Source organism: Vipera berus, assembly GCF_964194415.1.
Source record: "Vipera berus genome assembly, chromosome: 2".
NCBI lineage: Eukaryota > Metazoa > Chordata > Lepidosauria > Squamata > Viperidae > Vipera > Vipera berus.
Genome location: NC_138203.1, coordinates 62,439,301 through 62,451,894, shown reverse-complemented (window position 1 = coordinate 62,451,894; position 12,594 = coordinate 62,439,301). Strand labels below are relative to the sequence as shown.

The 12,594-nt window shown below is 37.8% G+C and overlaps 1 protein-coding gene across 2 annotated transcripts in view; it reads left to right on the top strand.

Annotated features, from left to right (window-relative positions):
* LRRC2 (leucine rich repeat containing 2) overlaps window positions 1–12,594 on the top strand; it is a 90,514-nt gene that overhangs the window by 73,740 nt on the left and 4,180 nt on the right. For both annotated transcript variants that reach the window (XM_081316629.1, XM_081316630.1), the window contains 2 exons: window positions 495–650; window positions 1,673–1,809. In XM_081316629.1, coding sequence (XP_081172755.1) covers window positions 495–650; window positions 1,673–1,809 — 293 coding nt within the window. The remainder of the gene's footprint in view (window positions 1–494; window positions 651–1,672; window positions 1,810–12,594) is intronic.

Here is a 12,594-nt window from a genome sequence, read left to right as displayed (position 1 = left end):
ACGGAACTATAAAAACAGGTTTTTTGTGTGATTTACTGTTTGTACATGCTGGGATTCATGTAGCATATTCTCCTATGTGCCATATACCGGTAAATAGTTGTGCATACGTTTTGCATGAATTGGAAACCCTGCAGAGATAATGGATTGAGAGGCCATGTGTCCATTATCTCTGCTTTTCAAAAAATTGCATGTCAGCAATCTTTCTGCTGCCACCAACGTGAAATCAGGCAGTCATTCTGCCTTTTAACCTAGGCCAGAAGAGAATATCAAACAAATGGCACTTTTCATGTTATATTACAGGTATTAAACAATATGTGTATGCATATATATGTGTGTGCGTGTATGTATGTATATATGTGTATGTATGTGTATGTATGTATGTGTATGTATATATATATATATATATATATATATATATATATATATATATATATATATATAGTCAGTCGTTGTATAATGCACATTTAATTTTGCTATTTTGTTAATTTTCTAAGGCTAGAGAAGTTACAAACTCTTCTTCTGCAGAAGAACAAGCTGACCTACCTTCCACAAGCCTTGGTCAACTTGCCAAAACTCAGTTTATTGGTTGTGAGTAGTGATGATTTGGTTCAGATGCCCACAGCCATCTGTGACTCTTCTACCAGCTTAAAGTAAGTCAGTAACATTCAGACACATTTTCTTCCTTTGCATTTTTCTTGCTATTTCTTTAGATTCTGAATGGGTGGCTCTTAAGTAAAAGACATCAAGTAACATGATTCCACAAACAAAGTTGAGAGTCTACCCATGCATAATATGAGAGAATACAGTAATTTAATTAGTTAATGCCACGCATCTTAAACATATTATAATAAATATATGGGCTGCGGTGGCTTGTTGATTACTCCAGTTATTTTCTTGGTTCTTAATTTCAGAATAGGCAGCACAATATCAAATGTAGCAGCTACGTCATAATCAGGAAGGAGTTAGGCTAAGATGAACATTTACCATGTAACAGCAATTATTTGCATTTATGCTTTGGAGTGCAATTATGCATCATAAATGCATAAAGTAAAACCTTTGTCAGCCTGGTGAGTTGCATAATCAATTTTTTTCCAAATATAAAACCACTTGGTCCATACTGACATAAACACCAAGGCCTCTGCCTCTGAAAACAGTCCTGTTCTCAGAGGTTAAACAAAAATAATTAGGAATAAATATTCCACAAAATTGGATAAAGAGGATCAGAGTTCTTTGTTAACAAAACAGAAATGATATTCTGGGCATTACATTGCTCCGAATCTCCTGCTATAAGTTGGGCAATTGTTTGTGTGTGTTTATGTGTATTTGTTTGTTTTAAAAAATGCCATACAATATTCAGTGACTATGATGTGACATTAGCAGCTTCAGTGCATCAAGACACACAGGGATACTTTTTGATTGAATAATTAAGCTTGCACTTTTAGTGTTTCCTATGCTTGCTTCTAGGAAGGACACTTCTTAACTAATATTGCTAATAGATAATGAACATTGTGGCATAGTTTTGTCCACAGACAAATTGACTTTGCTCTGTGACAAAGTAGGAAGAACAGAAAATTTGTAGGGCTAGAAATCATTTGGGTATAGCAAGTAACAATCTGCTCACAATAAGAAGCATTATATAACCTTTTCATAGTAATATGTTATCACCTTGCAGATTTATCAGCCTCAAGGATAACCCTCTTGAGACAACCTCATTCCAGGAGATTCAAGAAATGACAGAAATTGACCGTGACCGTGAGCTGTTTGAAAAAGAATTTATGAAAGCCTACATTACAGATATACAAGAGAGAGGTATGGATGCATCTAAATCAGGGGTCTTCAAACTTGGCCCTTTTATGACTTGTGGACTTCAACTCCCTGAATCCCTCAGCCAGTGTGGCTGACTGAGGAATTCTGGGAGTTGAATTCCACAAGTCATAAAAGGGCCAAGTTTGAACCCCTGATCTAAATGAAACTCCCAAGCTAATTTTATTTTCATTCTGATTTTCCTGGACACATTTGGAAAATACTGAATCGTATATGCCTGTTGGTTCCATGTAAAGCATTTCATATGGAACCTGGAATTTGCTAGAGAAAACTAAGCATTATGGGCAGGGGGAATACATACCCTCAATCCAGCTGTCTGCTAAATTGAGGAATCTGTCAAGTATTGCACTGTAGACATTTCAGCCTCTACTAAAAGTGAAGAAATAAAATAATTGCATTGAAAGTCAGCGTAGTAATGTCAGTGTTTCTATTTTTAAAAAGAGAGCTAGTTTCTAACTGTTATGATAGAAAAGTGCACACAGCGTCTCAAAAAGGAACGTGAGGGCAATTTTACAAGGTTTCCTTTTTTCTCTCTAGCATCTAGCATGCTCCTCTATAGCAAAGCAAATGTTAACCTCTTGCTTAATTCCTGGCAGACCATTTTATTTCTATATCTGCCAACAATTACAGAATGAATATTAAAGCAACTTCACAGAAGTGATGGCTTCCAAACTTTACTTTTGCCCTTCTCTCTGCCATTTGTCTTCTTTTAAACCATGTAATCAAAAATAAAAAGTTGCTCCTTTCCTTTATGCCTTTAATAACAAAACTGAAGTATCCTTTAGATAGAATGGACTATTGATGCATGATAAATGAGGAAGATGGAAAACTACTGTAATATGATAAAATCTCAACTTCTGACATTTTTGTCTGCCCATTGTTATTTATTATAGAAAATTGATGCATGTATCAAACAATATTCACAGTTATATTTTTAATACAAGTTTTATTAATTTATTAATATTTATATTCAAATATTTGTGAAGCAATACGGTGGTTGAGTAATCAAAAGTAAACAGTATCAAATAACCAGTTATTTGTAAATAGCTCAACAAGGATTCCCTCTCCGATTCCCTTAGTTATAACATGATCAACTTAATCAACTTAATACATTTCTAATTATGACCTAGTCAATTAAAAGAATTTTCAATATATTTTTACTAATACATAAAAATATCCTGCTTTTAGGTTTTACCAAATTGCAATAACATAATCTAGAGTAGCCTATGATAAATGGAAGACAGCTTACTTTTTGGGTAACCCACATTTCCCTATTTCAATAAAGAGTAATCATCCTGTCTACAAAACATACGTTGTTCATTTCAAAACATTCTTATTTTTTAGCAATAATGTCTATTTGTCATCTTAACAATTCACCAATTATAGCGCAATATCTTATATTATACCTTTCCAAATTCTATAATATATATCGATTCTAATAACCAACTTTCCTTTAAAAGTTAAATACAAGATGAGTTTCTGTCTATATTATTACAACTAATATATTCTATATGTCGTCTTAACCATTCATCAATTGTTAAAATACTATCTTTTGTTATATCATTCCAAATTCTATAATATAGTTCAGAGTTATATTCTAGAAACTTAATTTTGTTTTCCCTTACAGATCTAAAACGTAAATGTAAAATCAGTTATATTTTTTAGAGATTCCCCTTAATCCATTAAAAGATATTTTAAACTCTATCCTTAGGAATCCCAAAAAAGAGACAAGTTCAATTTTTTTAATCTAACTCTTGCCTTCCTTTTGTGCCAATCAGGCTTCCCTTTTGGCATCTTTAAATTCTCAAATGTATCTCCCTTTCTTCCTACACCCCTTATTTGAATCCAGGGAGGCCATCCAAATATCAGTTTTGCAAAGCAAGTGTCTCCTTTGTAACCATTAAAATTTTGCTTTAATAGTTCAGTTTTTGATGTTTGATGTAATATAGTTGTCATTAGATCAGTCTGGTCTTTTTCTTCTTCCAATTCCATCTGGGTTAAGTAGAAAGTAGTACCTAGTGTTATGGTTGTCATTTGATTAGCTGAATCCTCAACATAGCATATTTGAAGGCTTTTAATATCTTCAGTCTTAATGTTGCTTTCTTTGGGTGCTATTGCTTTTTGAGTTGTAAGTTTTGTAGTTGACGTTGAAATTTGGTCTTTAAGGTTCTCTGTAGGTTGCATTTGTTGTTCATTGAAGTCTCCTATTTTAGTGTTAGTTTCCACTTCTTCTGTTTGCTTTTGTATTGTCAGTTCCTCATTTAAAGTCAGAGTTTGATTTGGTGGCTTTAAGTTGTCAGATTTGTCTTGCAGTTTGGCTTTAATTTGCTCTGTCATTGCCAAGATCGTGTCCAGTATCAGTTTGTAATTAAGAGGTGGGATACTGTATATTCATCCATTTCATTGTTGTTTACAACTAAATCTTCCATGCAGGCTATTTTAATAAGAGTCAATGATTATCCACCCCAAAAGAATAGTTTTCAGTGCCAGGTGTTCCCACACTTATCTTTGAAAGTAATGTCAAGGACAGCTCTGTTATTTAGTCAGCTCTCACAATAGGAAAAGGTTTACTTGCTGTACCAAGTTTCACCACAAGATGTCATCAATAGCATAGGGCACGCAATTTAGGCGTCCTCCTGGATTCACGACTCAGTTTTGAAGATCATATTGGAGTTGTGGCCAGGGGGGCATTTGCCCAGGTTCGCCTGGTGCACCAGTTGCGCCCCTATCTGGACCGAGATTATTATTATTTTATTATTATTATTTATTATTTATTAAATTTTTATACCGCCCTTCTCCCGAAGGACTCAGGGTGGTGTACAGGGCAATAAATATCAAAATGTAAATACAAAAGTTAAAAAAGAGTTAAAAAGAATTAAATAATTATGCCCAATATAATACAATAATAAGGTAAAGGTAAAGGTTCCCCCGCACATGTGTGCTAGTCGTTTCCGACTCTAGGGGCCGGTGCTCATCTCCGTTTCATAGCCGAAGAGCCAGCGCTTGTCCGAGGACATCTCCGTGGTCATGTGGCCGGCATGACTAGACGCCAAAGGCGCACGGAACGCTGTTACCTTCCCACCGTAGTGGTCCCTATTTTTCTACTTGCATTTTTGCGTGCTTTCGAACTGCTAGGTGGGCAGAAGCTGGGACGAGTAACAGGCGCTCACTCTGCTACGCGGCACTCGGGATTCGACCCGCCAAACTGCCGACCTTCCGATCGACAAGCTCAGCGTCCTAACCCACTGAGCCACCGCGTCCCTACAATAATAAAAGTGTGTTAAAACTAAATCCAACCCCAAACCCATCAGACCAGGCCAGATTGTTCAAATAAATAAGTTTTTAAATCGCGCCGGAAGGAGTGAAGGTTGGGGGCCATCCGGAGCTCGACCGGCAAGCGGTTCCACAGGTCTGGCGCGCCCACAGAGAATGCCCTCCCCCTGGGGGCCACCAGTCGACATTCTCTGATCGGAGGCACCCTGAGGAGGCCCTCTCTGTGGGAGCGCACTGGACGGAGGGAGGTTGATGCCGGCAGCAGGTGCTGCCGTAGGTAATCCGGACCCATGCCATGTAGGGCTTTGTAGGTCATAACCAGCACCTTGATGCCCTATGTACAGTCACTCATGCACTCGTTACCTCCCGTATAGATTTCTGCAATGCTCTGGCTGCCCTTGAAGACCACCCGGAGGCTCCAGCTGGTGCAGAATGCGGCCGCGTGGGTAGTGATGGGAGCATCCCGATACTCCCATATTACACCCCTCCTGCGTGAGCTGCATTGGTTACTGGTTGTCCTCCGGGTGAGATTTAAGGTGCTGGTACTTACCTTTAAAGCCCTACATGGCTTAGGCCCGGGATATTTGCAGGACCATCTGCTGCCGGGAACGATCTCCCATTGCCCAGTACGCTCACACAGAGAGGGCCTCAGGGACAGAAACTGATGTCAAGGATAGATTCTTAGAGATTCTACAAGGAAGTTGCTTGTTTAGACTAGTTTATGGACCACAGTAAAATTCACAAGAAATCCTATTGGCAAACAAAATTAAACTAAAGTTAGGGTTAGGGATAATGTGAGAGTTAGGCTTAGGTCTTCTTGGAGTCTGGGCCGGAAAGTGATGTCAGGGATAGACTCTCAGTGGTTCTCTAAGGCAAGTAAAATTTAAAGCTTTTTGTTCAGACTTGTATATGTATTAAAATAAAATACATTGGAAAATCCCATTGCAAAAGAAAACTAAACTAGGGTTAGGTTGAGAATAGGGTTACAGTTAGAGTGAGACCTTCTTGGAGTAAGGGCTGAAAACTAAGGTCAGGGATAGGTTCATATTGGTTCGGCAAAGAAAGCATCAGTTAAACTATGGTTGGGTTAGGGTTAGGATTAGGGTTAGGTCCCCTTAAAGTCAGGGCCAAAAATTAATGATAGGAATAGATTCTTTAAAGTTCTCTAAGGAAAGAGGAGTTGAAAGCTTTTGTTTGGATTAATTTGTTTACCACTTTATAATACGTGGGGAAATCCCATTGTCAATGAATATTAAACTAGTTTGGATTAGGTATAGGGGTAAAGTTAGGATAAGGTCTCCTTGGAGTCTGGGCTGAAAAGTAATGTCAGGGAAAGATTTTTAGTGGTTCTCTAAGTAAAGCAAAATTTAAAGCTTTTCATTCAGTCTTGTATATATATTGCAGTAAAACACATGGGAAAATCCCACTGCCAATGAAAACTAAACTAGGGTTAAGTTATGGATAAAGTTAGGGTTAAGATTAGGTCTCCTTGGAGTCAGGGCCAAAAACTAATGTCAGGGATAGATTTACAGTGGTTCTGTAAGAAAAGCATCAGTTAAATCTTTTCTTTTGGACTTGTTTACGGAAAATACATGGGAAAATTACATTGCCATTGAAAATAAAACTATGGTTGGGTTAGGGTTAGGATTAGAATTAGAATTAGCTCTCCTTAGAATCAGGGTTGAAAACTGATGTCAGGAATAGATTCTTTAATGTACTCTAAGAAAGTAAACATGAAAGTTTTTCATTCAGACTGGTTTATGGACTGCAGTATAATACATGGAAAAATTCCAACTCTAGTTTAATTTCCATTGGGAAAATCCTATTGCAAATGGAAATTGAAAACTAGGGTTGGGTTAGGGATAGGGTTAGGGTTAAGGTTAGGTATCCTTGGAGTCAGGGCCAAAACCTGATGTCAGGGATGGATTCTTAGAATTTCTCTAAAGGAAAGCGAAGATGTAACTTTTCATTTGGAGTTGTTTGTGGACCACAGTAAAATACATGCGAAAATCCCATTTCCAATGAAAATTAAACGTGGGTTGGGGTTATTGTTAGATTCACTTGGAGTCTAGCTGCAAAACTTCTGGAAAGTATAAGTTCTTAGTGGTTCTTTAAGGATATTGATAATTATAGCTTCTCATTAGGACATTTTTTTGGATCACAAAATCCTTTTGCAAAAGAAAATGAAAATTGTGTTAGTTTAGGGATAGGTTTTCTTGGAGTCAGGGCTAAAAATGATGTCATGAATAGATTCTAAGAGGTTCTCTAAGAAAAGTGATGATGATAGCTGATTGTTCAGTCTTACTTCCAGGTCATTGTAAAATGCATGCAAAGATTCCATTGCCAATGAAAATTAAATTATGCTTAGGGTTAGGGGTAGCCTTAGGTCTTCTTGGAGTCAGTACTGATGACAGTACTTTCTTAATCATTCATTAAGGAAATGGACAGGGATAGCTTTTTGTAGCAGTAAAAGTGCTACACTCAATTTGCCAGCAAATTTGGAAAACTCAACAGTGGCCACAGGATTGGAAAAGATCAGTTTACATTCCAATTCCAAAGAAAGGCAGTGCCAAAGAATTTTCAAACTAGTAAAGTTATGCTTAAAATCCTACAAGCTAGACTCCAGCAGTATGTGGATCGAGAACTACCAGAAGTACAGGCAGGATTTCGAAGAGGCAGAGGAACTAGAGATCAAATTGCTAACATACGCTGGATCATGGAGAAAGCTAGAGAGTTCCAGAAAAACATCTACTTCTGCTTCATTGACTATGCTAAAGCCTTTGATTGTGTGGATCATAACAAACTGTGGCAAGTCCTTAAAGAGATTGGTGTACCAGACCATCTTATTTGTCTCTTGAGAAACCTATATGCGGGCCAAGAAGCATCAGTGAGAACTGGACACGGAACCACTGATTGGTTCAAAATTGGGAAAGGAGTCCGGCAAGGCTGTATACTGTAGCCTTGCCTATTTAACTTATATGCAGAGCACATCATGAGAAAGGCAGGGCTAGATGAATCAAAAGTTGGAATTAAGATTGCCGGAAGAAACATCAACAACCTAAGATATGCAGATGATACCACTCTAATGGCAGAAAGTGAAGAGGAACTAAAGAGCCTCTTGTTGCAAGTGAAGAAGGAGAGTGCAAAACTTGGGTTGAAACTAAACATTAAGAAAACCAAGATCATGGCATCTGGCCCTCTCAATTCCTGGCAAATAGATGGGGAAGAAATGGAGGTAGTGACAGATTTTATTTTCCTGGGCTCCAAGATCACTGCAGATGGGGACTGTAGCCAAGAAATTAAAAGACACTTGCTCCTTGGGAGGAAAGCCATGGCAAATCTAGATAGCACACTAAAAAGCAGAGACATCACCCTGTCAACAAAAGTGCGTATAGTCAAGGCTATGATCTTCCCAGTTGCAATGTATGGCAGTGAAAGTTGGACCATAAGAAAGGCTGAGTGCCAAAGAATTGAAGCCTTTGAACTATGGTGCTGGAGAAGACTCCTGCGAGTCCCTTGGACTGCAAGGCGATCAAACCGGTCAGTCCTAGAGGAGATCAACCCTGACTGCTCTTTAGAAGGCCAGATCCTGAAGCTAAAACTCAAATACTTTGGCCACCTAATGAGAAGGAAGGACTCACTGGAGAAGAGCCTAATGCTGGGAAAGATTGAGGGCACTAGAAGAAGGGGACGACAGAGAATGAGGTGGCTGGATGGAGTCACTGAAGCAGTAGGCGTGAGCTTAAATGGACTCCAGAAGATGGTAGAGGACAGGAAGGCCTGGAGGAACGTTGTCCATAGGGTCGCGATGGGTCAGACACGACTTCGCAACTAACAACAACAACAACAAGCTTTTTGTTCAGACTAGTTTATGGACAATCTCAAACTTGTGTTCATCCAGAAGAAGCAAGTTTCTTCTAGGAGATGAGATTTCTCCCCATTTACAATAGTTGATTTTGTATCATCCTAACTTTAATTTATTAATCTTTGAATCAGGATGTTTGTTTGATGTACATTTGTTTTGTCACAGGCTGTCTAAACCACAAATGTTAAGATATTTGTTTTTATCCCCACTTAGTCAAACTGTGCCATAAGTGCTTACCAATCAATGTCATTTTTAGAGCAAATAGGCTATAAATTACACAACATGAAAGTAAATATTTACTCCAGCTGGGACCCATTGAGGGAAGGAGCTGACAAATGGATTACAAAGTGATGGTATGATCCTCACCCTGTTTCAGTTTGCTTTATGCTATAATTGATTTTAGCAAAACTTGTTAAGTGATCAGTGTTAAGTGATCAGAGATACTGAGGCCAGTAAATTGTGGTTTAGTGTGTTATAAACATTCATCTTACCATAGTTAATTCAATAAACCAGGGATGTGTATAATATGTAAACCCATCTAATAACAGGACACTGAAATGTGACATTGCACAGGTGTCTGCCTTAACCAATGGCACCAGTTGCTTAACTTGAGTAAGGGAGGAACTTTCATGTCATGTAGCCTCTGGGTTGATTTCAGTGGGATGAAATGGAAAAAGGATAAGATGGGGAGGAAGGTATGGACTGTAATAAAATAGAGAGAAGAAAAGAATGGAGAATAGGAATGGGACAAAAGAGAGAGAGAGAGAGGAATGGAGTGGCTCAGAGCAAAGGGGTATTATACAGTGGTACCATTTGTTAATTTTGTCTTCAGGTAATCTTCACCTTACAACAGTTCACAACAGTCACTGTTCAAAGTGACAATTTTTCACAGATATGACCATTGTAGCATCCCCACATTATTTACATTTGGATGCTTGAAAACTGAGTCATGTTTATGACGGTTGCAGTGTCCCGGAGTCATATGATTACCTTTTGCAACTTTCTGACCAGCAAAGTCAATGGGGAAACAAGATTCACTTAACAACTGTATTACTAACTTAACAACTACAGTGATTTACTTAACACATGTGGCAAGAAAAGTTGTAAAATGAGGCTTCCGGTTCTGGAGTTTCGGTGCTCCCAGACGCATGAGGGAATTGCTCCTCGTGTCGCCTGGATTTCTTCATCGGGGCCCCCTGTAAAGGAGTCAAAAGTTGCCCTGGAGGGGTGATGAGTGGGGGAGAGGTCTCTCCAGTTGACGGTAGAAGGGCTGCGGCCCTCCCGTCAGCTTGGAGCTACTCTCTGAACCGAAGAAGAAAGGATCGGCCACTCCCATGGCCCATCATTTAGCCGTTTCCTGCCAAAGCCAAAAGCACAACAAAGCACTTGAAAGCACTTGAAAACTGGGTGAGAATTGCCTTCTTTTTTTCCTAATTGTCTACTTTCCCTGTCAAAAGCTTCTTGAATTTGCTTCCCCCTGCGAGGAGAGAGGGAAGGGATTTTTTCCCCCCACCCTCCTTAAGAGTGGCCTTTGTCTACCTTGGGAGAGAAAATAAAATAAACAGCCTTCTACTAAATTATACTGATTTATTGGACTTACTGCCTTTCTACTTTTGGCCCAAAGTTCCTATATTTACAGAAATGGACTATTCTACCTATTAGTCTAAAAAAGGGGACAAAAAAAGAAATAAATAAAAAGATACTGTCTGAAAAGGATTTGAAGTATTCTGGTGACATCTAGTGAATACTATTGGCAAACAAGCTTGCTTACATTTTGGACTGACCTTGGCATTAAGATAAAAACCTGGAGATGAATTTGGCTTAGACTTGTGGAGGTGGACTCTTACTGATTTTTGTTTGTAACATAGCCTCCACCAAGGACTATTTATAATTATTACAAAATGGAGAAGGATCAGCCACAAACCTTGCTTGATTATAACCTCATACTTGAAACAATCTACAGAGTCACTGAGATGTCTATCTCCAGATTTAATAATTTACATGCCAACCTTAAGTCACAAATTGAAACCCAGACTGCAACTAAAGAATTTATACTTCAGAATATAACAAAATTGGAAGATATTACTATTGAGACAGAGGAACATAAGCAACAACTATCCAAAGAACTGACAACTCTAAAAGTACAAGGAACTATCACTATGGCAAATAACTTTAAGGACCAACAACAAACTATGGGAAAACTTAATACTCAACTTTTGACTCCATCAAAAGAGCCTATAACTTTAGAAGTATACTGTGTACAAGATAGTGATGCTAAAATAGGGGACATGGAAGATCAACAAAGACAGTTTTCTGAAAGCCTGGATAGCCAAGCATTAATTACAAAAATGGATAAGACTCTTTACTTAAAGCAGTTGAACCCAGATGGAAGAGGAATCCAGACCAAACTGAAGATAAAGTTTTTAGAGCAAATACAGAGACTAGAACTAACAGGGCAACAACATAATGATTACAAATGGTTTGGTTTTTGTGGATCACTGATGGCTAGATGGCCTCTTTCGATTCAAATAATATGTATTGGAGTGAAGGGAGACCTATCTGGCAATTCAAAGGGCTTGGTTTAGAAACCTGATTGGCAAAAAAAGAAACCCAGAGTTAGATTTAAAAAGTGAGTTCTTAGAGAACCATTAAAGGTTATCCTTTTAGTAATCAGTGATCTATCAGGATCTAAAATAGAAAATGTTTATGAGATAGAACTAGAATGTGTTTATGTATCTATTAGGCTTATTTTAGACATTATAATTTATGCACTGACATAATGGAAATTTGGTTTATAGACCCACTTTTGATGTTAAAAGACATTTGATTATTCTATTTAAGAATTAAGAATTAGCTAAAATTTAAAACAGAATCTGGTTGTGTACAAATAGTTGTAGATTGATAAACATAGGCTGTGGTCCTATCAGTAACGTGTGATGTATTAGGATGTGAAACAGACAATGTTTATTAGGTAGAATGTAGCTACTCAGCCACTGTGTACATGTTAGATGCTATAGTTTTTGCTGTAATGAAATAAGGGAAATTTGGGTTGTGAAAATTATTTGGGATGTTAAAGGCTAAATTTGAATAATATAATTAAAATTAAAATTAGGTAAACTTTAATAACAGGACATAGATATATTTCAATGAAATTGAATTTACAAATTTTTCAACTGACCATGCTATTTCCAGAAATTTACTAGTTTAAACTGGTTGTATGCAATGTTAAGGGAAATTGAGAAGGATGTTTTGATAATGTAACCTGAATTATGTACTGAAAACTCTGTTACTAAATCTCTGATTACCCAGTCATCATGATGCTTTCTAAATATGTAGATTTTAACTGAAAAACCAATAAAACATGTTTAAAAAAAGAAAGAAAGAAAAGTTGTAAATTGGGGCAAAGCTCACTTAACAAATTCCTCATTTTAGCAACATAGGTTTTGCACTTATGTTGAGGACTACCTGTATTTCTGACACTAGCTCTGCTGATTACCACCTGCACTTGTGTGTCCTCTGCATGAAAAAGTCAGTCCATTCCTACTTTAGCCTTTCCAATGAGAAGAACAGAACAAGAGCCTTTCTGGGGCTGCTGTAGTTTCCCCTCCTGCTTTGGGTCCAGAAAAGGGTTT